Source organism: Motacilla alba, chromosome 3 (genome assembly GCF_015832195.1).
Source record: "Motacilla alba alba isolate MOTALB_02 chromosome 3, Motacilla_alba_V1.0_pri, whole genome shotgun sequence".
NCBI classification, from domain to species: domain Eukaryota; kingdom Metazoa; phylum Chordata; class Aves; order Passeriformes; family Motacillidae; genus Motacilla; species Motacilla alba.
Genome location: NC_052018.1, coordinates 70,449,720 through 70,473,863, shown reverse-complemented (window position 1 = coordinate 70,473,863; position 24,144 = coordinate 70,449,720). Strand labels below are relative to the sequence as shown.

The 24,144-nt window shown below is 39.7% G+C and overlaps 1 protein-coding gene across 4 annotated transcripts in view; it reads left to right on the top strand.

Annotated features, from left to right (window-relative positions):
• Positions 1-301: 301 nt before the first annotated feature.
• MAP3K21 (mitogen-activated protein kinase kinase kinase 21) overlaps positions 302-24,144 on the top strand; it is a 41,316-nt gene continuing 17,473 nt past the window's right edge. For 3 of the 4 annotated variants that reach the window (XM_038132481.1, XM_038132480.1, XM_038132479.1), the window contains exons 1-3: positions 302-1,215; positions 18,645-18,825; positions 23,812-23,960. In XM_038132481.1, coding sequence (XP_037988409.1) covers positions 477-1,215; positions 18,645-18,825; positions 23,812-23,960 — 1,069 coding nt within the window. In that variant the 5' untranslated portion in view covers positions 302-476. Of the gene's footprint in view, positions 1,216-1,251; positions 1,454-18,644; positions 18,826-23,811; positions 23,961-24,144 lie in introns of those variants that run through there. The other variant, XM_038132482.1, reaches the window with a different exon arrangement.

The window sequence follows — 24,144 nt, the reverse complement described above, 5'->3', positions numbered from 1 at the left end:
TAACCCGCTTGGGGTTTGTTCCAAAGGACCCCCAAAACCGCACAAGGAAGGAGAGCGCAAGCTGCGGCGGAGGCACAAGCCCTCAGCCAGGTCTGCAGCCCCGGAGGAACAAAAGGGGGGGGTCACGGCTCCCTCAGCCCCGTCCCCCGGCTCGGCGGGACCGCACCGGCCCCTCCGCCCGCCGCGCCCCGCGCCACGTGACGCCGGGCGCCCAATGGGCGGGCGCGGGCGGGCGGGCGCGAGGCACCGGCGCTGCCCTCCCCGCCTTTCCCGCGCGCGCCTGCGCTCTCCCCGCCGGAGCCCCGCGGCGGCGGCGGCGACCGGGCCGGGCGGCCCCGCCCCTGCCCGCGCCCCGCCCTCCCCTCCCGCGGCTCCCGCTCGGCGACGGCGGCGGCGTCAGGTGAGGATGCGGCTGGGTGGGCGCTCCCGCGTCGGCGGCGCTGCTGCTGGTGGCCGCCGGGGCTGAGGTCGCTGCCATGGCTCTGCCGGGCGCCGGGGCGGCGGCGGCCGCCGGTGGTAGCGGGGCTCCGTGCCCGCTGTGGACGGCGCTGTACGACTACGAGGCGAGCGGCGAGGACGAGCTGAGCCTGCGGCGAGGGGACGTGGTGGAGGTGCTGTCGCAGGACGCGGCGGTGTCCGGCGACGACGGCTGGTGGGCGGGGAAGATCCGCCACCGCCTCGGCATCTTCCCGGCCAACTACGTGACCCGCCAGCCCCGCGGTGGAGCAGCGGCGGCGGGGGGCGGCGGGCGGGGGGACCCCGCGGGGAGCCTAACGGAGATCGACTTCCAGCACCTAGAGCTGCAGGAGATCATCGGCGTGGGGGGCTTCGGGAAGGTGTACCGGGCCACCTGGCGGGGCCGCGAGGTGGCCGTGAAGGCGGCACGGCAGGACCCCGACGAGGACATCACGGCCACGGCGGAGAGCGTGCGGCAGGAGGCCAAGCTCTTCTCCATGCTGCGGCACCCCAACATCATCGCCCTGCACGGGGTCTGCCTGCGGGAGCCCAACCTCTGCCTCGTCATGGAGTTCGCCCGCGGCGGATCCCTCAACAGGGCCCTGGCCGCCGCCCCCGGGGCCGCGGCCGCCCGCGGGGGCCGCCGCATCCCCCCGCACATCTTGGTGAACTGGGCGGTGCAGATCGCCCGCGGCATGCTCTACCTGCACGACGAGGCCATCGTCCCCATCCTGCACCGGGACCTCAAGTCGAGCAACAGTGAGTCCCGGGCGAGGCGGGGGGGGGGGGAGGTGACGAGCGACCTTCGGACCTCGACGGCGAGGGGATGTCCCCGCCTTAGGCCGCTGGGCCCGGGGGGGGTCCCGGCGTGGCGGCGCTGGCCGCGGCGCGGGGCGGGTGGCCGGGCCTGGACGGGCTCCGTCCGAGAGCCCTGTCCCACCGGGGGATGGGTGTCGCAACTCGGGCACCCAGTGCCAGATGCTTTGGCAAGCGGCAGGTTGGTTTGCCGGGCTGTGAGCTGGCTACGAACTCGTGGAAAGGTCGGGAGGAGCTGGAGGTATCTTTAGCGCACGCAAGGAGGGAGGGAAGCTCACTTAGAGCGGGGTAAAATATTGTGCGCAACCACAATTGCAAATCTACAAGGCTATATTTACTCTGATGCGTTGTGTGGTCCTGGCTTTTAAAACTAACCCAAGGAACCAAGTGCCCTGTAAAAGAAAGATTTAGTAAGGATAGCACTTCTGTTTCCCTGCTGAACAATCATACGTGTTTCTGGTTTTCACTGCATGCATTTAACATTGCTAAAATTGACCCACTTAGCCAGTATTGAGGTGGAAAAGACAAGTACCATAAAACCAGTAGAAGCATTGTTGTTCAGATGCCAAATTTGCTTTCATCCCTTGGCACGGGCAAATGCACCTGCAGGAATGAGGGAGTTGCTCAGTTCGTCATTAATGGCTCCTTGGTCCATCTGACAATACAAAAGAATCTAAGATTTTGGCCACTGTGCATTTGGAAAGCTGGATTACTAGAAGAGAGTGTTTATGGCTTGCCGTTGTGGTTGTGTTTAGAAATGATGACCTGAAAGTGGAAATCTGTGTGTTTCCATAAATATCTGAAACTATCTCCATTCTTTCCTTTTTGTTCTGAATGTTCCAAAAGTGCAGCAATGTGTTAGTCTTTTTTTTCCAGTTAGGAGTCCTTAAGTAGTCCAGTAGAAATAAAAAAGCTTCATTCAAGTTTGAAGCACTTTGTTTAAGAGGCTGTGTGTCTTGAAGGTCACCATGCATGGCCTGTTAAGACAAGGCTCAGTCATGGGACTGTTCTGAGAATACTTTCACTATTTGTTTGATAAAGAAAGAACCTAGCTCAGCTGTGTTTGTGGTTCTGTGTGTAGCATGGGCGGTGAACTCTTGCACGTTTAGCGTCATGGCCAACACCTTTATTTCTAGCAAGTGGTCTGTAGCCAGCTAGTGCCCTTTTAGTTGCTGCTGTGTAAGGAATAAGCTGCTGCACCTTGAGTATTTTAGTGGCTCTTCTTAGACAGAGTGGACTGCTGTATGCTAGCAGCATGTTAAGTGACAGTGACAAAGTTCGTGTCTGAAATAAATTCATAACCCTGTGGTTTAGCATAACACTGGGAGCTGAGTTGGGTACTGCTGAGAACTGATTACCATTATCATCTTTTCGTATAGGGGTAATGGCAAGCATTTAAAAATATAATAACCTTAGCCTAGGTGCCTATTCACTGCTTCTCCTGTTGCAGATGCACTTAACTTGATCTCTCACCTGTATTTCATAATCTTAGCAAGATACTTCAAACAGACTTCTTAGTTTGAAGAAGCATTGAATATGCTAAATAGAATGATGTCTCTTGATCATCCACCTAAATGTTAGTATTAGAAGACAGTGGTGCACTGGTGGTACCATATACTGTTCAACAACATGAATTTAAAATGACTGCAAGTCATGGCAGTATCCCTGTTCCGGTAACTCATCCATCGAAGATTTCCCTTCATTCTTTTTCTGTAGTCTTTTGCAGTCTTGCACAGTGGGAGTGAAATGCTGCCAGGGTTGACTGAGCGACTTGCTTGGCGTGGATAGTAACAGTTCTGCAGTGGCTGCAGCTCCAGGCAGGGGTCTGGCAGCACCCATTCCTCACCTGCTGGTCGCTGCTTTCCAGGCACTGCTGGTGGTGGTGATTCAGTGCTTGCCCTTAATCAGCTCTAGGTAGTGTATGAATGTATCAGTTTTGTGCTAGCTTAGTTATTTTTGTTAAGAAGGATGTTTTTTCTTCCTCAGACAATAAATTAGAAAAATTACTGTCCTTATTGCGGTGTGGTAAGGAATGCTTCTCAAACTGTTCCCCTAGCAAGTAGGCAGGAACTATTTTTTCCAGCCAGGGGAAGGGAGCCCCTTCTACCACTGTATTTGATCCAGAGAAGGTATGTGTCTGGGCTTGTGGTTGGCAGGCAATAGCAAGCATCTCAAAGGCAAGCATGTTACTTCTCTCTGTGCAATTTTATGGAGCTGAGATCTCTATAGCATATCTAGTGTGGCTTCACTGATGCCAAATTGACAGGACTGGAGAGAAAGTGCCACAAACAGAAGAGCCATGAGAGCAGCCAGCTTTTATTGACAGCAGTGACTGTCTGGGTTTGAATGCTCTTGTTTCATGGGCTCTTTTTGGGAGATGGGAAAAGGTTTGTGTTTCTCCCAGAGTAAGGGAAATTAATAGGTAAAGAAATATTTTCCATATTGGAAAGGAAAACTGACAAACTTGGTTTTGAGGGCTGAACAGGGAAGTGAAGTGTAACTCGTGAGTTTTATTAACAGCAGAGAGAGTTTCTTCAGTTCTGTAGTCCATGTAAAATAAATTTTATTTTACAGGCCTTTCAAAAGCAGACAAAACAAAAGTGTAAAGAACACTCAGCTTTAGATGTGTGTGATTAAATGAAACATAGTAACCATAGTCTCTAATGTTGCCTTATGAATTGTGGGTGCTTTATAAAACCTTGTGTGGCTGAAGCAGTGAGAAGTTTCACTGACAAATACCATGGCCTGTTTTGAGGATAACTTCTCCTAAGCAGTTCTTGCATTCCTCAATATACTTTATAGATTAAAGACATAATCTAAAATAAAAGATTAAGAGGTGAACTTTACCTAATCTAAAATCTGAATTAAAACCGTGGAAGAATTTTTTTTCACGCCATCATTGTTAATGAAGAAATTATGAATTAATTGATGCTTTAACCAAAAAGAAGATGCCTTAAAAATTATGAAAATGCTTGAATATCCCTAACTCTGTCTTCTGGGTAGGAAGTTATTCTTGATTTAGCATGCCTGCAGATTATGAAAAAAATTAGGTTTTACTGGAAATAGAAGACAGGAATTCATCTGCAGGACTAGATATTATAAGTTATGTGTGTCTTTTTACCACATCTCAGCTGTTTTTCTGACTCTTTGGAAGGGCAACTTTTTTTTCTCTGAGGGAATGAAATTTCTTGCTTCGGAGCAAGGACACCCTATTAGTTATAAGACCTGTGGTTGTGTAAGGGCTCAGCACAGCCTTCCCTGGTTATTCTATCCTGAAGAAAGCTAGTAATATATTCAACTAGAGTATGCCACATTTTCCTTTCTGAAGTCAAGGGTAGAGAAAACAGAGGTTTGTGATTCTGGGGTTGATTTCAGACTGTGCACTGCTTCTGCCTTAAAAAAAAAACACACTTTATCTCTAGTGCAGCAGCCTTGTGTACTTGTAGGAAGCATTGCAGTAAGTTCAGAATGTCTTGCTTATGGCATACACCGATCCATGATTACAGAGTTGGTTATTTGTAGATTAAGTGTACTAACACAGCACTGATAAAGTGCTCTGTGCACTTGTCATAGATGGATATGCCAGAAGGGTTCGGTTTGCTGTGGCTTTCACCAACTCCTCCAGCAATCCAGGGCCCTTTGCCGCCCTCAGCTCTGGGAAGGGCATTGAGTTTATATTGCTTTTTGAAGTTGTTGAGGTCAGCTTGAGTTTCAAGGATTGTTGAATAAGGCCATGGAAGTGACAGTGCTAATAAGAACTGCTTGGAATGTGAAGGAATCAAACATAGGAGAGGGCAACTCACTGTAATGTCATGTTCTTCAAACTAGTATAATGAGTAGCAGTTAGAGAATAAAAACCATTTGATTTTAAAACCTTAAAAGGAAGTGTGGTGTATTTTGACAGAACTGTTGAATCAGTTGCTTTTGATCAGGCAAGGTGTCCTGGAGTTTGAGAAAAGCAAGAACAAATTGTCTCTGGTTCTTTGCTTTTACAGGTTATTTGCAGCAGAATTGCTCGAGTTATGCTATTAAACACCTTTTAAAATAAGATGGAGATGTTTTCCAGAATTTGCAAGAACTGCTTTCTCTCAAACTTCTCTGTGTAGCAGCTTTAGGCTAGCTGTTCAGGGAGAGGAAGAGTAAGAAACTGGAGTTAAGTTTATCTGCCATTTTCTGAACTGATTTTATGTGCTCTGAAATCACTAGGGTGCATAATTTGTCTCTTAACTGTTTTGAAGAGGTTAAGACTTGTTCACATCACAAGTACAGCTGGTATTAAATGTTTGAAATGCAGAATCTTATACAAGAGAATTCAAAATTGCATTCTATTATAATTGTCTTAGGTAGTTTTGAAAGAGATGAGAAATGGCTTTTCAGTGGATTTGAGCTTCAGTGTAACTTTATTTGAAAATAAAGTTCCAAGATGCCCGCTAATGGCAGTGAAATTTGGATTTTTTTCTGCCAATAGCACTGTGCCAATTACTGCTTACCTATTGTGGTGTAACAAAACTAAAAAACCTGATGTATTCTGCATCTCAATCTCCTCCTCTTGGCACTCCTATCTTGGCACTTACAGTCTCATACTGGCTTCCATGTCTCCAGTGTCCCTGGTGGGCCAAGCCTGGCTGTCCCGAGGTGCCTATCTCCAGTGCTGGGTGACTCGGGCACCTCCTGTAGCATGCTGCATATGCTGTAATTGGTTTGACACTGCTTGTACTGCCTGGCTAGCTGCTAAGCTGCTGGTGGCTGGTGTCTCTGAGTCTGGAGGGGAGTGGATGTTTTTCCTGGCAGAACTAACTGAAGTTCCTCTGCTGGAAGGCAACAGATTTTCATAAAACCCATAGGAACCATGTCTTGAGAATGTGGTATCACTTTGATAAATATCAGTCAGGTAGAATAGTGGGCCAGAAGTTATTTAGCATATTAAGATCTGTGCGCTGTAGTTTTCCGTGCTGTCTTCATACAGGAAGTCATGTTACTTAAATGCTTTACTTTGTTCTTAATTACTTAAAAATCACATGAAGTTAGAAATTATGCCAGGTGCACTAGGTTCCTATCCCATCTTTGAGAGATGGTAGCCCTGCCTTGTGCTTTGCTGTAAAAATAGTGCTGCTGCATTGCAACATTGAGAACTGGTCATACATCCTGAAGCATCTGGAAGCGTATATGCAGGAAGGAGCACTGGTTTTTATAACCTTGTTGGCTAAGTATTCTTTAAAAAAACCACAGAAAACCAAAATCAAACCACCTTCATGCAAATATCAGTAGGATTCCAAAATTTCATTAATTTGGGAAACAACACCTGTTTTGAAGGTTGTAATCTACTTAGTGTGCCATTGAATTCCAGTAAGTTTTTATTTTGAATGTCCTTATGTTACATGAAAGAGTTCTGTGTTTCATGAAACATTGCTCCCAGTAATTTTTTTTTTCATTATTTCATGTATGCTCAGACTATGTAAATACGGATTCTATTTTTTGAGAGGCCCTGAAAGTTAGCTGGATTCTATGGGAGCATCAAATGCTTAGCAGCCTTGAGCTAGAGTATTATCTTTTTCCAGTTCATCAAAGGCAATGCTATGTGTTACACTTGTTTTAATATTCACTTGATATATATGCTTGTTGCATGTAAATATGTTGTATAGTTTGTGTCCAAAAAGATACTGGAATTCAAAAGAGAACAATTTTGAGTAACTAGTTGCTGCAATTGTCTCAATCCACCATGGAAATAACTATAGTGTTAAAATGTGGTAGAGGCCTAATTTCCAGTTGAAGGATGTGTTTCAGCGTTTAAAAATGATATTCAGAAACATTATGATTTTAAGACAATATCCGTCAAATGAAATTTTGTGAACTGCTGCTCTGTAACGTAATATTTGTTCTGTCTAAACTTTCAGAGGAGGAATAATATGCAGCAGTTATTTTATTTGAAGATGAAGACTTAACTGCAGTAGCTATTTATTTCACCTCAATTAGTGTCTTCTAAATTTGCTTCTGTTTGATGTTTTTCTGTGTCTCAAGTCTGGACGTTTAACAGGTGGAAAAAAATTGCCCATTAATTTAGAACAAAGTCCCTCAAACTTAAGGCTGAAGTATATTTACATGTAGTGCTTAATGCTGAAAACAAGACTCTAGGCTGAAACACTAGCTGTATGTAATTTGATTAATTAAAAGCTCATGAACTTTTAATACCCCTATTTATAACTCATTTTTAATTCAGACTTTCATTTTAATGTTTTCCCAACTATGTCCATCTGACAGCTGTAGAGAGTTGTTTCGTATTTGGTGTTGAGACTGCATCTCTAACAGGTCGAATTATTTAGTCCAGAATAATATTGCTTTGATCTTTCTCTGGATCTAACTTGGTTTTTCATGTCTTTCTTCTCTCTGTCTTTGTTCTGTCATTGTAGAACACCAAGTGATCTGGTTTACAACTTTTGGAGGATTGGGTTGGGTTTTTTTTTGTTTTAGTTTTTTGGGGGGTTTTTTGGGATTTTTTTTTTTTTTGTTTTGTTTTGTTTCTGGGGTTTTGTTTGTTTGTTTTGTTTGGTTTTGGTTTTGGGTGTTTTTTGTTTTTGTTTTTTTGCTGCTTTGTGTTATACTCATTCCTAGCAGGTTTCTTCAGGACTTTCATCTACACCACGGTTTCTGGTGACCTCTTGGTCATTCTCATGGAGAATGTGGGAGTCACATTCTAGTCTATATGTTGTGTTTGCTCACTGTTTTTGATGATAAAGAGTTCTGTTTTGGGGTAGCATTATAAATTGAAGTGTAGGACTTTGGATTAGAGTGTTTTTAGTATCTGTGTATTAAAGAAGGCTTTGAGCATTATTTGGCTCAATTTTTTTAAAGCTGGTACCCTAAAGATAGGCTCAATATACCTTTTTGCCTCTGAAAATTGTACTGAGCAAGAAACCTATTTCCACAAAGGTCAATAGAAAACAGCTAATGGGAGGTGCTTAGCTGTCTAAAATACCTATACAATTTTGTTCATTCCTCTAATCAGCAAAAAATAATTTTAACTGCTGACCATAACACTTCTTAAATGAGGTATTGTACTTAAACAAACTGCAGAGTGGGGCTGAGATTTAGACGTTGTTGGTGTTATCCAAGCATTAGAAGGAATTGAGATATAACTGAGTTTTCAATTACAGATTATTCCCCCATCCCCATTGGAGCTACAGGGACAGGGCATGTCTTTGGTCTCTCTTAGCAAATATTAAAAGTTCCACAAAAATGTTCTGCAACCTCAAAAGAATAGAGAAGTAACACATCACTGAACTGTATTTGGATGTTGAATGCTGTTTTGTGGTTTCTTTGACCTTAGAAGAGAATGGCTTTTTGTTTGCAATCCGTAAGTTTTCTTACCACTGAGTATGAGCTTTCTTCTAAACTTGCTTCAGTGTTGCAAGTTCTGAAACAGGTTGACCTTGTATGATAAACATTTGCAAGCAGTGGTTGCAGTGTAGGGTAATTTCTGACCTTGATATTTATTTCTGATCATTTGTTAAAATTTAAGGCATTAAAATTTGTTTCAATAAATTTCAGTAATAATGCTTCTAAAAATGCAGATTTTTTTTTTTTTTTGAGCTTTGGGATTGTTTTGTTTATTAGAAGTGAAATTAGGACATTGAAGTAGATATAAATACAGATGATACATAGATACAAGCAGATAAATACCCATTGACTGTCTATTCATGAACAGTACAAAAATAACAACTGGTGTAACTTACATTCCTGGATTGACAGCTGTAAACTACATTTCATCACTTTTACCTTGCTTGACCATGTTACTAAGAGCCTGCCTCAATCCAGTCACTAAAAATAAATGAATGTTTAAATTTTAACCCTCTTACTGCATGTTCAATTCAGGGATTAAATATGGTAAGTTGGAAAAATTGCATATTTGTATAATGTCACCACAGAAGTATTCTTCCTTCTTGGAGCTTCCTGCCAGCTTTAACCTTTTTTGTGTGGCGTGGGGGTCATAGCTCCAGCTAAATCAGTCCTAGACATGCCAATGTTGGCTACATAATCATTCTTTGTTCTCTTCACAGTGACTAAAATCTGTGTTTTGGCAGGTGTACTATTAACTCAGAGCTGATAAGTCTGCCCTCCCTCTCAACAATGTAGGAGTAAATGCTTCATTGCTGTGGTTCATTGTGGGACAAGTTAACCCTTGGAACTGGTAATATTTTAGTTCTGAATGTTCAGGCAGTTTTGTGATTTTCTTTTCTATTAGGATTAGATGCCACTGTTCTTCCTGAAGTTAATTGCTTTTATTTCCTCCTGTATTATGTAGAAAGGAAAAATATCGTACTTTTAAACTCATTGCTTAATGTTACATTATTGAGACAAACAATCAGTTTTCCCTTTCATTTTCTCCTCTGAAGAGAAGGACAGCACTGTCAAGTTTGCAGCATTCTCATTTCAAAATAAGTGTTTTCACTTTGCTGTTCTTGAAAATACATTTAAATGTATTCTTAAAAAAATAGTGGAGTCAAAAATTGTCAGTTTTTTTCTGCTTTGTTTGGTAGGTAACAGGTTGGTTAGCTTTATTTTTTGTTAAAACAGCAAGACTCTTTCAAATACTCTTTATAAAAGAAACTAACAACCTAAACATTCTTTATAAAGTGTAACCTATTAAGATTCCTCATAGAAATTGTGTTAACCGGGTTTCATATTAACTGATGAGATTCTAACAGAACTCAATGACTAAACCTGAGTAAGTATCTACAACCAGAATTTGGATTCTTAGCAGTTGGCATCTTCAGAGGGACCCAGGAGGTGGTTGGTTTTTTTTTTTTTTTCGGTTTATTTAATGGATTCTTTCCAATAGTAGATTTTGTCAGAGCTGATTTTATAATGGAAAAGAAAATGTAGCAAAGCTGGATCCCATTTTAAATCTCTGACTAAAACTGGATGTAAAAGAGTTGACCTGTTTCTGTTGCTTGACTTCCCCCTTGTTGCAACAGGTGCCACATGGGTTCCTCGGGCAGCTGTAGCTGCATGAGGAGGCTTCCCCACCCACCTCCAGGCAGCTTCTCCCCCTCCCACCTGTCAGCAGAATCTACACATCTCAGTCTCTGCCTGTGTGGTCAGTAGGTCAGGTTAAAATTTTGGAGAGGTTCAGCAGGAAACTACTCTAAGCTGGTTTATTTGCAGGCTTCATTTTCTGCTGAGCTGTCCGGCTGGTTGAGTCTCCCAAGACTACTCAGCTGCTAGACTCAGTCTGGGGGGGAAAAAGCTGTAAAGAGTGAGGGGTTGTAAATGAGAAGAGCAGGTTAAAGTAAGTATTTCAGTGGCAGCAGGCTCTTACTGTCTTGGTTGTGACATCAGACTACACCTCTTTACTTCAGCTTTACTAGTAAGTCACCTTTAAAAGTAGAATGTCTTTTTAATTTTTTAAGTATGTACCTATGTATTTTTATTAAACTTTATTTAATTTTGATCATTGTGATTCTTTTTTGTATTAAATATTCTAATTTCAACACATCAAATGCACCTTGAGATAAGTCACAAAAAAATAAAGCAACAAGGAAGTTCGTAATTGCAGACTGTAATGTGTTATGATCAGGAAAGGTATGCCAACTATGTAAATACTTCCGTGTACTCAGAAGCTGTGTATTCTTCTGATTAGCTTGAAATATCAAACTGCATCGAGTCATGTTCTGTTGACTTCAAAAAAAAAAAAAAAACAACTATAAATCCAAGCCAAATTTGAATTAGATATTCATAGCTTCAAAACAAAATATCAAGAAGGTGATTTGACTAATGCTAGATAACTTTCTTTCAGAACTAACAATTTAACATCTGTCAGCTCTTGCCCCTGGATGCCATTTGTGAGATTATAAACCTCATCTGCCTTGCCTGTTAAATTCTGTATGTTATATGACATGTATTGATTTAGGGAATGGCCAGGTCTTAAATTTGGGTTAGGCAGGAAATTAATGTTTTCTCCAAGTTTCTCTTGGAGGAAACTGTACCTGATGTATCATATATTGACAAAGACTTTTTATGCAGTTTGAACATAATAGCTTTAGTTTGCCTTATATTTTGTTTTCTTTAAGACTAGGATGAAATTCCTTAAAAAATTAATCACTTCCATAAAAAAGATGGTATACTTTAAGGAATGGATTCACAGTCACTTTATTCTGCTGAGTTTGAAACTAGAACATTATCTTAGTCAGGAATTCATAACCTGACTGTTATCCTTCTCATCTGCCTCCATTTTGGTCACTCTTTTTTATTTCTATTTTTGGGTTTTTTTTTTTCTTCAGACTTGCCTTTTAAAAAGAACAAGCAAAGAAAGTAATTGCTGTTTCAAATAAGTGAGCAAGTTCCTGGTAGATAGAACACAACTGAGTGTTTTGAGTTTTAAAGCTAAGTTTCAGTATTGACTGATTTCCATGTAATTGTGAAATTATGGAGGAATTGCTTTAATGAGGTTGTTTTTTCTTAAATTTTGTTTTTAAATAGGAGAGTTAAGTTTAATATTTTATTAAAGAGAACTTGAGAATGTTTGGTGTCCAGTCTGCTTTTGAATTTTTGCTGATGTGGTATCCAAATCCTACATTTTTCAGAATTTACTGCTGATCTAGTGTTTAAATTATGATTATTTGAATGTCTAATTATAAATGTTTGGTACTTCTAGTACTTCCTCTTACAGCACAATAGAAATTTCTGTTTTGCATTACAGACCTATCTGAAGAGCTAGTGAAGCACAAATGGCATGCAATAAAGTAACTTGCAGCATCTGTAGTCTGTGCCAGTAACTTGTTAAAACTGCTTCTTTCTCTCAAGTTTCCATTTGCCCAAAGTTGCTTTAATAATAGTTATTAAAGAAGTGAAGGGGAAGCAAAAAATGGTGATGCAAGGTGTGTTGGAGCTGTTGAACTCTCTTGTCTCTTTTCCTCTCTTTCCTTCTCCCTCCATTTTCTCCAGAAGGCAGGTGACCCCTAGTCATTCTCATCCTTTGGTGCTTTTCTTTTGCCACATATCCTACTGTGGGCTGTGCTTTTCTTATGAAGTTGATGTGTATTTGTCAATTCATGATGTCAAGGACTTTTTGTGTCAAGTCTTGTCTTGTTTTGGCTTTCCAACTGGGAACACTTTGTTCAGGATTTTTTTTTTAGTGTATGTTCACTCCTTTGAGGTACATTTTGGGTTGTTGGTTGTTTTGGGTTTTTTTTTAAGCTGGGTATTTTTAGAGAAATGCATTTAAGAACTGTTCCTTTCAGTTAAGTGTGACAATTAAGAACTGGTTATATGCCTGCTGTAAAGGGACATAGATAATAGAGGAGCACAGTATCCATAGAATAAAAAAGTCTCCTGCATATGTAATCAGTGTTTAAAGGATAAAATTCCCTTGCTGATGGTGACCTCTGAACTTAATTCAGTGAGACAATCATAGTCTGATAGATACTAGCTACAGAGATAGCAGAACCCATCCTGAGAGCCCATGGGATAAAAGGAGGGTATTTAAGGAGTGGTGCTGCATGGGCAAAAGTATCATCTTTTGTATATACAGAAGAGTTTCTGATTAATTAATGTTTTCACTAAGAGATTTAATTTGTGGTTTGCACACCTAATTTTTTCATTATAGTAGTTAATCTAGAGTTTAAAACCTAGATATGGCTTCTATAAGCAATGTTGAAATTTTAATTTCCAATTACAGTTGGAACCAAATAACAGTTCCAAATGATGGAGGTGGTCTCTTAATATGGACAAGGTATTGTGTTTCATTAATTGAATATTCAACATTTAATAAGGTTTTTTTCTGCCTTTTAGTCCCCAGATAAAGATGCAGGGTCACCCTGCTGGTTTGGTTGCATGTTGATTTAGTGAACTAACAGGAAGCAGATTTGCTTGCAGACAGTTGGAGAGGGAACTGACTGGGTTCAGGGGGAACAGAGACAGTAGCAGCATTGTCTGGACAATCTCTATTTGCAAGCAGAGTGGTACAGCATAACAACTTTCTTTCCTTCACAGTATTCTCTAAGAATGACTTTATCAGTGGTGGTAAGTGTAGTGGATATGTAGGCATCCTTACCTATAATCATAGTAACTTAAATAGCTGTGGTATTAAATAGCTTATATTTGCAAAGCCCGTGATAGTCACCTGTTCAGCAAACTGCTGATAAAGTAGCAAGAAATGGTTGGTAGCAATTTACTAACTTGGGAAAATAAGGTTGCTTAATGTTTCATTTTTAGTACTAACAAAATAGGTAATATAAAGAGGGTATAATAGAAAGTACAGAGATGATAAAATGGACTTCGGTATTTCAGGATGATTCTTTTTTTAAGTTTAAGTATTAGAAGTTAGTTTGAATTCAGTACATTTAAACTACTGAAAAGGTGTTCCATCCTTTGCCTTGGCTTCTCTCAGAATACCTTTTTTACTTAACTATTTTATATGTATGGTAACTGAAAAAAGTCACCTAAAACACTGGAATGGATTGTTTGTGCAATAAAAATAAAACTGACTTTAACTGTATGAAGTCTTTAGACTTTAAAAAAAAATTCAGCTGAAGTGTTGTCTTAAATAGGAACTTTGGCTAGATAAGGTTGGAGAAATACAATCTATATGTACTTAGAAACAAAAAGAAAACTAACACCATAGGAAATAACCTGCATTAAAAGAGTAGCATTGAAGAGCTTAGTTCTAGGTATAGGTTTCCTAGATGTCCTGCCTGAAATGTCTGTCCGGGCCTCCTTCAGGCTTGCTGTAAATACTGCTTCTTAAATTATATTAATTTTAACAAATAAAAAAGAGAGAAGTTGAGGCAGGAATGTGAGCCTTTTATTGAGAATTATGCTTTAAACTGAAGTGCTTGCAATTTAAATTAGTACTTCTGGTTCTTCTCTAGGCTTTCAGCTTAGTCTTGAAAGTAGCACTGGGGGTGTCATTCTGTACCTGAGTTTGACGAATGTGCACCTCCAGGAATCTGGTTTGTCTCAATGTGCTCTGTTCTATGATTTCTGGCTTATCAGTCTATATTAAAATTAAGCTCTTGCTTAATTTTTCCTTTTCCCCAATAAAATTTCAACCCAAGCCCAAAAGAACAGAGAATGCAGTTCTTGTTCAACTCTGGCCAGACTTGTCTGCTACTTTATGTATAGCTCAGCTTTTGCTCACCTCAAAGAGCTTTACTGCCTGTGTGGAGAATTTGGAGATGGGACTGATGGGATGGGAACAGCACAGGAAAAGGAGTGGCAACTGGCAGCATTTGAGGGGGATTTTCCTGAGACCTGTGGGTCCTTTTCAAGCCTAAATTCTGTGCCTTTCTTGACAAAGATCACCTTGTATGCAAACAGTAGTGGTGTGGCAAAGAATTGTTGCTGGATCTGTTTTAATTAGAGGTGCACGGACATGGGAAGTACTGGCTGACTCCATGGGAAAGTGTTGGATTTTGGTTTCTAAAAATGTGCAAAACATCTTACCTGCATACTGTTACACCATGAAATATTTGCATTATGCCATAAGATCAGTAGAGAAATATTCCAGCTGTAACAATGATAGTGCAGAAAGCAAAAAATTATTGGCAGTACTATTTCAGGGACCATTAGGTTTAACAGCAATGTGTGTTTGATCTTGCTACTTTTTTGAGGAGTGAACTCTGCTTTGCGCTGCAGAGGAGGCCTGAAACAGGGATGGGAGAAAAGAGTCAATAAAATTCCCTACCCTGGGAATTTTATCTGGTTACTCCAGATCTAGAACTGAGTTTAATCAGAAGCATACCTGTAAGATGGACCAGCCAGAGCACCTAGGAAAATATTGTGCTGTTAAGAGCACCAGTGCTGTAGGTCTGCATTCTGTTGTTAGGTACGGGTAACTTCTGTTCTCATAGCTTCTCTAGACCTTTGTTTAGCCTAGCAAAAAGGACAAGCTTTTCTGATTTTATCTATATTAAGGACATTGCTAGATCCTAACTATTCTATTTTCTATGTCTGCTTCAGTTCCTGTTGTTGGACATGCATGTGCAGGTTTAGTCATTCAGTATTTCATATGAGGTGCTATGCTTTGTAAAATTCTATTGATACCTCCCTGTTTCTACTGAACTAAGCCTTCTTTAGTGACTTTCAGAATTAACTACTTGCACAGCTACATGTCGCTTGCTAATCTTCCATTAGCCAGAACAGCCAGGTATTTCTTCTTCCTTCATCTCTTCTTTATAGCTATAGATTTTACAATTGATCTTCTGCAAATTTGCATATTTTTTAGTATGATGGTCTGTTCTTTCTTAGAGCGGGCTCTACCTTCTGACTGTGCTGCCCAGGGAGGTGGTGGAGTCACCATCTCTGCAAATATTCCAGAAACGAATTGATGTGGTACTTAGTGCTGTGGTTTACATGGTGCTGTTTGGTCAAAGGTTGGACTTGATCCTGGAGAATTTTTCCAACCTTTATGATTCTAAGTATCTTATCTACCCCTTTTAATACCAGTTTACTGCACAGCACTTCATTTTTGTCTCTGACTTACCTAGCTTTTATCTTTAACTTGTTAATTTATATTTCAGGAATTATTGAGAATAACATCTCTTTATTGCCCTGCTGTAAATATTTCTGGGCATGCACTGTCTCATATATTCAAGGAGTGCCTGTTATATGTCACCCAAGCCTTTGCTCTGTGATGTTAATAAATTTGCTTTCCCCTTGATCTCATGGCTGAAAGGTAAAGTCACAAAGAGCAATGTAATAACTCAGAATTTAGTTGAAAATGGTGTTGCTGGTAGAAATCATATGCAACCTTAGATTACTTAGTCATTTTTTTTATTTCTGGCTGGAATGTTTGGGTGAGGATCCAAGATAAAGTTTTACATTTGGACCAAACTTAATCTCCTTCGATTTTGAATCATTCAGAAACACAGTATCTGGTTTTGCTTATGTAAAAATGAATAGGGTTTCAGATAAATATCCTTATCCTTTGTCCTACTTACGTGTAAATAAGTAAGCACGTAGGATTTTCATGCATTTCTGCATGCCTAATCTAATCTGTGGGTATTGGTGGGTTTTGTTTTCAATAGCCTTTGCACATCTAAATATTTTGGGCTGTACTTGCCAGGAGCAAAGCAAGAATGGAAGTATGAGCTTCATTCTCCGTGAAAAATAAAATGTCTGAAAAATACTGAAGTAAACCCGAAAGTGTTAAACTGGCTCTTGCCCAACTTAACATTGCATACATATTGGAGCCAGAAAAGACAATTTAAAGGTCTGGAAAAGGAAACAAGGAGGATGCTGAGTTAACAGGGCAAACTGGTGATCATAAAATAGCTTCTCCCAGGTTAGCAGCCAGCAAGGGCCAGGAAGCTATGGAAGAGGCAGAAGGATGCTATAGTAAAGGTTGCTAGGCTACTCCAAGGTAAGCTCTTCCAGAGTGCTACTCAGCTATGCTGAGCATTTTTACTGCCCAGCTGCTAAGCAATGTGTGTGTGGTATTGTTTGCCTGGCTGCCAGCCGGAAAGGGAAGTTTGAACTGCTAAGAAATGTTGTCCCTTTGTAGGATGAAACTTGGTCACATGCCAGTTATTACCTTTTGCAAGACTGACTGTTTTTGGTTTCGGTCACATTGACTGACAAGGAATGTCAGGAATTCTGCTGAACATGTTTGAAATGGAACAGCAAACAATAGGTCTTTGATTCAAGTATAAAAGTATAAAAACTTCCATGAATTTAACCTGTTCTGGTGGTTCTCATTGGTGAACTCTTGGTTTGTCTGTACCATTTTGGCCTTCATTTCTCTTGCTCTGTTAAGAAGCTTATTGAAAACAGAATGTGGGTTCTTTTCCTTTTATCTGGATTTGATGTAATTTTTGGAATATTTGTAAGAGTTAATCTCTAACAGTAAGAATTATTTCTTTCAATTGCAAGTGCAAGGTCATCAGTTTTTCTTCTGTAAGGGAGGGTAAGTCTTTGCTTTTTTGTTAATGGGTTTCCTGTACTGTGTTTTGCTCTACGTACAGGTAGAAACCACTCGCTTATGCTTCTTACATGTAATTTAATTTTTAGTCTTTGTCCCAGGAGAGCATTTTAACAGAAAGTTAAAACTGACAGTTGCTCTCTCACACAGTGACAGAGGAACTGAATATGGAATTTAAATTATGGTGTGTTAAAATGATTCTTTTCCATCCGTTGTCTCCCTCCTTGTGAGCTCTAACACAATTACCCAGTTCTCTTTTGTAACACTGTTTCCTAAAGAGGTGCTACAACTCTGCCAATAATGTTGTCTGATGAACAAGTCAGACACTGTAGGATGCAACAGCAAAAAAAGGATAACTTACTCTTTAACATTCATGAAGGTGCAGTGTGTATAATATAAAAGGGACTGGATCCAAGTCCAGTGGCCAGTTGCCAGCAGGGGACTCCTAAGGCAAACTAATTTCCCTGGCGTATAGTTTCCCAACTTTGTTCTGATTTGTGGCCCAGGGATTTCATGAGAATAAACTAACGCTTTTGATATAAATTCCCTATATCAAGTTGGCTTCTGTGAATTTGTAGAGATGCTTTTTAAATCTATGTTAAATAATAATATTCACATACCATGCCAAGCATTCCAAAGTTCAGAACCTTGTTGCAAAGTTCACCTGTGTGTTGTGTGAACGACTGACACGTGTTTGATTCTCATCTGCTAGTTTTACCCAGTGGTGTCCATTTCTTGTAGTGAGAAACTTTGAACAATTATTACATCTAGTTTTCTTCATTAACAAGGCATTGTTATATAGATTTTTGTTTGTAAATGTTTCTTTTCCTAGGGGAAGGCTAGGAAAAGGCTTCTTGTCTATTAACCATCTTTGTAGCTGTGGTTATGTTATTTTGAGTACCCTGCTTGTGTCCTTCCCCTCGCCTCTTTCAGTTGTTACAGGCTTTTGGAGATGAGTGGGGCCAAGATGAAGTGCATAATTAAGAATAGATTTTATACTGTAACATAATGCTGCTTTGTTTTATCAGTCTTTTATAAGAATTCTTAACATTTGTTTTTTGTTTACTACTGCTGGTGGTGGTTTTATTATTCCAGAATCTTGTTGCAAAGTGGATAATTTTCTGGCAGTCTGTCATCATCTGGGATATTAGGATTCTGGACTTTGTTTAATGATCTGATTTACTTTCCATCTCCAGTGTATTTCTTGTGCTAATTTAATATATGCTCCTACGGTTGCATAAAAAGCTCATGACACTGTAGGTATTTCTAGGTTCTATCACTTGGAATAGCTTAAAATTATCAAAAAAATATTTTCATGCAGATAAAAATTGCAATAATATTTTCTCAACACTAAAAATATACAAATATCTGTGCAATACAAGTTGTACGTGAAATTAATAACAGAAATGTATTTTTAATTGCTGTGGCATTAATTTACAAACTCAATCTTTTGCAGTTTTATTGCTAGAGAAGATGGAGCATGATGACATTTGTAATAAAACTCTGAAGATTACAGACTTCGGTCTGGCTAGAGAGTGGCACAGAACAACCAAAATGAGTGCAGCAGGAACTTATGCATGGATGGCTCCAGAAGTTATCAAGTCCTCCATGTTTTCTAAAGGAAGTGATATTTGGAGGTAAGAAGTTTTTCTGCTGAAGACCATGTTCAGTGGAACTGTGTTGAGGGTTTTGACAGAGTGGTTATTTGGTGGTTTGTTAGGTTATTGCCTCAACACATGGCTGGTTTAGCTCTTCTAAGAAACAAACACATTTTAAAGTATCTACTTCAGTTGTTATACCTTTTATAAGCCATTACTTACAAACTGGGGGAGGACGAAGGAAAACAAAGAATATTTTTTTTAAAGCAAGCTCTCATTAAGAGAAGCCATTAAAATATTTGTTGGTAATATACCCAAGTGTTTCTCTGGAGTCTTAATATAAATAACTGTATGCTCTTGATACATTCATGTGTGATTGAGCTCGTTTTGGTAGGTTTATTTTATATCAGATGTCTGAAAACTCTCAATCTGCTTAAAAATGGGACCAACCAATTATTGCCTTATATGACTGATAAATAATAATGAGGTGCAAACCAGAACTTTGCCAAGTGTTAATTTGAATTAATGCTGTTTTTAGGAATCTGGAATGTGGTTCTGTGTAAAAGTTAATACTAGGTTGAAGCTTCTACATTTACAGAGATTTTGCTTCCAGTAGCTGGATTAAGGAAGAGTGTATTCAGCACAAATTTGTTTTAACTTGCTCTCTAATTTTAAAGGTGGGAAATGCCCTGTGTTAAATTTGTGAATTTCTCTTTTAAGATGTTATTGTGGATAATATAAATAATATGGCTCTCACTACTGATGCTATTTTTGAGTGGTGTAATGTGGGATACATGTAGTGTAGAAAGGTAATTTAAATTTAAATTGTAATTTAGTTCTGGTTTGTGAGTGCAGAAAAGCAGTGATTGCACAATAGGCTCTAAAAGCTGCTGTGCTCCACCTTGAAAAGTCTGCATTTCCTTTCTTTTCGATATGTTTGCTCTGAAGAGTCCAAGATAGCTATTTGGGGAAGGAGAGGAGGGCTTTAATCTGTTTTTCCTGCTGCTTTATGCATGTTCTGGATTGTATAATTCTTAAATAGGGTCCTGTTTTGCTTAAATGCATGATATTCTACAGCATGAAGTAATACTTTTGGTATTCTCGTGATGATTCTGTATCTGCACTTCTGTTTTGTCACGCTCATTTGTCTTGTCTCTGGAACCAATTCTATTTGCATTAGTCTCAGTTGATGCCCACTTGGGAAGCATCTTTGGCCTCATTCTTTTTTTTTTTCCCATTATTTCTTACTTTTTTCTTAATTTTTTTTTCTTTTGCGGGATGGAGGTTGGGTGTAGGCGTTTCCCTAATCAGCTGTATTCCATGCTTAATTACAGGTCCTGTCCAGTCTTGTTGCTGTGATTTTAGGTATCTGAGGGGGTATGCTTTGGTGCAATTATTTTATATTCTGCTGCAACATTAGTTTACATTTTTGGAACCTACAGTATTTCTCTTCTTCGCCTTCTCTTCTGCACGCCTCTCTTGTAAAAATGTAAGTATTTAGTTCAATGATGGAAGTCTAACAGGAGAGGTTTTTAAGTAGAAAGGCTGTGTTTTGCAGTATAGTTTGGACCTTCTTAGCTTCTAAACATTTTCTGCTCACTGCACCTTGATCTATTCTGTTGCTTATCTTTACTCTTTCTTTAAAAGAAAAGCAAATAAAGAATATCCTGGTTACAGGAGTGATTTTTGTTTTAAAAAGCCTTTAGGTTACCAGTTTAAGTATATGCGTCTCTCTAAGACAGGAACACGGTATGTTTCAGCAAATTTCTAAATCTCAGTTACAGATACTGAGTGCTGAGGCTCTGAATGAAATCTGCAGACCTCTTACTAGGAAAAAAAGAGCAATTGAGGCTGCTCAAGTTGAGGCAACTTACGCTTCCAGCTAGTCTTCCAGAATCTGCCAGTGCTCGGAAATGTTGTGGGAGTATTTTCATGCAGAGCCTTCCAGGCTGTATGTTCTCAGGTGTCATCCTAGATAGCAGAAGTAGTGCTTTCCAGGCCCTGCACATGTATCCTTTTGCTTTCCAGACCAGAGCTTCAACTACTGTATTTATTTTACTCTGGCACGTGCTTCCAAATTCCCAAACAAGAATTCTACTCTTCCAACCCTACCCTTCCATGAATCATCACACATTTCTGAGTGGTGTGTCAGTATTGGTTTTGTGTGGAGCCTGAAAGTGCAAATATGCCCACAGATTTCCAAGTGCTGATGGTGTGCTTCAGCAATGGTCTTTAGAGTAATGTGTGTCCTGGTTGTACAAGCCCTTGGCAAAGCCAGGAAGCATCTACTGTACAGCAGAATTAGCAGTTGCTTTTGCCTGGAGCATTTGTATAAATTTGAAGTGATTCATGTAGCAGTGCTTCTGCATGTAGCAGTAACCTCTGCTCTAGAAGATGGATTATAGAGTAAAATAAACTTTGAGAACCTTACCTTCAGATTTTCAGCTCCTAAAATATGTAAAATCAGCAAGTTTTCACTGGGGTGAGATGTAGTAAGGCTTAAATCACATTTGAATAAAGGAAAAATAATTTTAATAATGAAAATATTTAACCTATTTTTGGAGGTGTATTCATTTTTGTGGTTTAAAAATATGTATTTCAATTACATGGTTGTGGCTTTGCCTTTTGCTGATGATGGAAAGGGACATAGCTTTTGCTCTTTAAAAAAAACTGTTTCTTAGAAGCTCAGGCTGTATGTATAAGACAATTGTATGTGAGCTGGTGAAATTTAATAGACTAAGTAGCTACTTGTGTAGCTGAGAGAGGTAACAAGTAGTTGTTTTCCTAGATAATGGCAGATTAGTGCCTCCCTAGTAGTAGTTAAAAACCACTGTGCTGAAGTAGTTAAAAACTCCTGGGTATCAAGACCATAATGTCTTTAGGCTTCCTCCTTGCAGTTTTTCCCCCATAGTGCTGGCTCTTGGTACTTGACATTAAGACTGCTTACATTAAAAGGCTGTTACTGTGTTGGTCTGTTTAAAACTTTGCAACCACCTTCTTGGCACTGTTGAGAGCTCTTCAAGATTAAAGGCTTGAATTATAAATATAACTAAGCTAATAATGTGACAACTTTTTTATAAAGGGTGACTTCTTTTTAGTTAAATTTAATGTTTTGCTTATCTTCAGAGTTCATGCTAAAATATGTATGACATAGTCTGTACAAGGGAATTACTTGAATTTAGAACAGTCTGTACTTGCTGAGAGATTTTTTTTTATGCTTTCTCCAAAGACACAAATGAGCTGTAGTTCAGGAAAATTACTCCATCAGGCATAAAATGCGTATGTACCACAGGAAGTGTTTTATTCATTATGGTCAGAAAAACACTGTTTTAAAACAAATTGGAATTCATTAGTTTAACCTTCTTTGAGTATACAAGCAAATGTAGAAATTAGACCAGAAAAATGAGGAGGAAATTAAGAGGTCCACAACTTTTTAAATTCCTTTTTCTTTTGGGTGCTGGTGCAGACTGTTTTCTTCAGCTTTTGTTGAAGTGGTGGCACTGTAAATTCATTCGTTTTTAAGATTTTATGAGATGCAAAAATTCTCAGACAAGCAGACCATAAATAACGAAGTATTGCTGATATTTGTGCTGACTTTGTGTAGCTTACTGTTTTATTATTTATTAAAGTGATGTTGTAAGGTGTTGTATAATACTGACTGACTTCTTCTCATTAAGCAGACAGTGATAGAAAACCTTAAGTGGTGTGTGTTCTTCTCCCTGTTGCATCTGACACCTCCCCTCGAGGTGTCGTTTCTAGTCCTAAGGAGCTCATAGCCCTCACTTCCCCAGTGCAGAATGCTTTTCTTCTCATGTTGGAGAGTTCAGTCTAGTCCTGCAAAACTTGCAGGAGGTTTCTTTGCACACTTGGAGAGAAGGGGCAAGAGCAATAGTTTGTATTCTGGTTTTTCCTTTGCCTGCTCACTTTACTATTCAAAAGCAGCAATAGGTTGTCCTTTGTATCCTTGTTCTACAGGTAGTGATTCCCTGGCAGGAAGAGAAGTGGAGGTGGTGTGGGGGATGAAGGAAGGAACAAAAAACAAATCCAGTCATAAAGTCCTCTTTAGGCTAACATTCTGAAAGGAGTAATTCCCACTTCCACAAAAATGACTGTGAAAGCTGTCCGTTTCAGTGGTGGTAGAACAGGAGCTCTAGAGCCACAGCAGCCAGTGTGCTGTCCCTGCCCTTTGTAGGGGCTTGAATAATTTGAGCAAGCTGCACATGGGGTATGCAGACCCAAAGAAGGTAAAAGCAGCACCCGGCCCTTCTTTGAGTGGATAGCATTGCAAAAGTTCTTACGGTTATTGTCACTGTAATAGGAATTCCCATGATTCTTGATTTCTGTACCTGACACTGAGAAAAGATCTCTTCATGCCACCACCTTTCACTGAAAACAATGTTGTTTTGTTTGGATTTTGTGGGTGGGATTCTTTCTAGTATGGAGAAATTCCATGTGTGTGCATGAAATAATTTCTCAATCTTGTCTTCAGTGGGAAGTGACAAGTTCACTGGCCTTCATATATACACAATGGGATTAGAAATTCAAACTTCCAGATAAAGATGGGAGTTTTCTGTAATTTTTATTACCATTATTTAAAAAAGAAAAAATATGTCCCTCTAGGTAAATTACTTTGAAGTATTTGGAAAGGGGAATGACCTGAATGCTCTGCTGATGATTTCTTTTTATTGGTTTTTTTGTGGGGAGAAGGTTGCTTGTTTTCCTGTCATTCAGACTTCCTATTGTAAGTCAGATTTATGTGAAACTAGCATTTCTATAGAAGTGGCTTCAGGCTTACATTTTGAATAGGAGTGCGAGTCAGTCTTAAAGTTGCACCCAGTTTGCTTAATCACTTTAACTGGAAAGGCGCACAATGGCAAAAGTAGAGCTGACTTAAAGGCATTCACCTTTGACTGGGAAATCCTCATGAATTTAAGTACATGGTTGGACAGATACTTGTTTGTGTTTTCTTGTGTTCTTGTTCTTTCCTTCTCAGAAAATAACTGTTTAAAAAATTACCTTTTGTAGTTACGGAGTGTTGCTGTGGGAACTGCTTACAGGAGAAGTTCCTTACCGTGGCATTGATGGCCTCGCTGTGGCTTATGGAGTAGCTGTCAATAAGCTTACTTTGCCCATTCCATCCACCTGCCCTGAACCATTTGCAAAACTAATGAAAGGTATCCACGTTGTTTCTTCCTATGTTTTTAAATAGTTATGTTTTGGGAGTATAAAATAATCATGGGTTGCCAAATAAGTACCTCATTTGATAGTGTGCTGTATACCAAGTATTTTGTTTTTCTTTACACAGTAGTCTGGTGTTAGAGAGAGTTGGGTGTGTTTCTGAGGGAGCCATACAGTGTT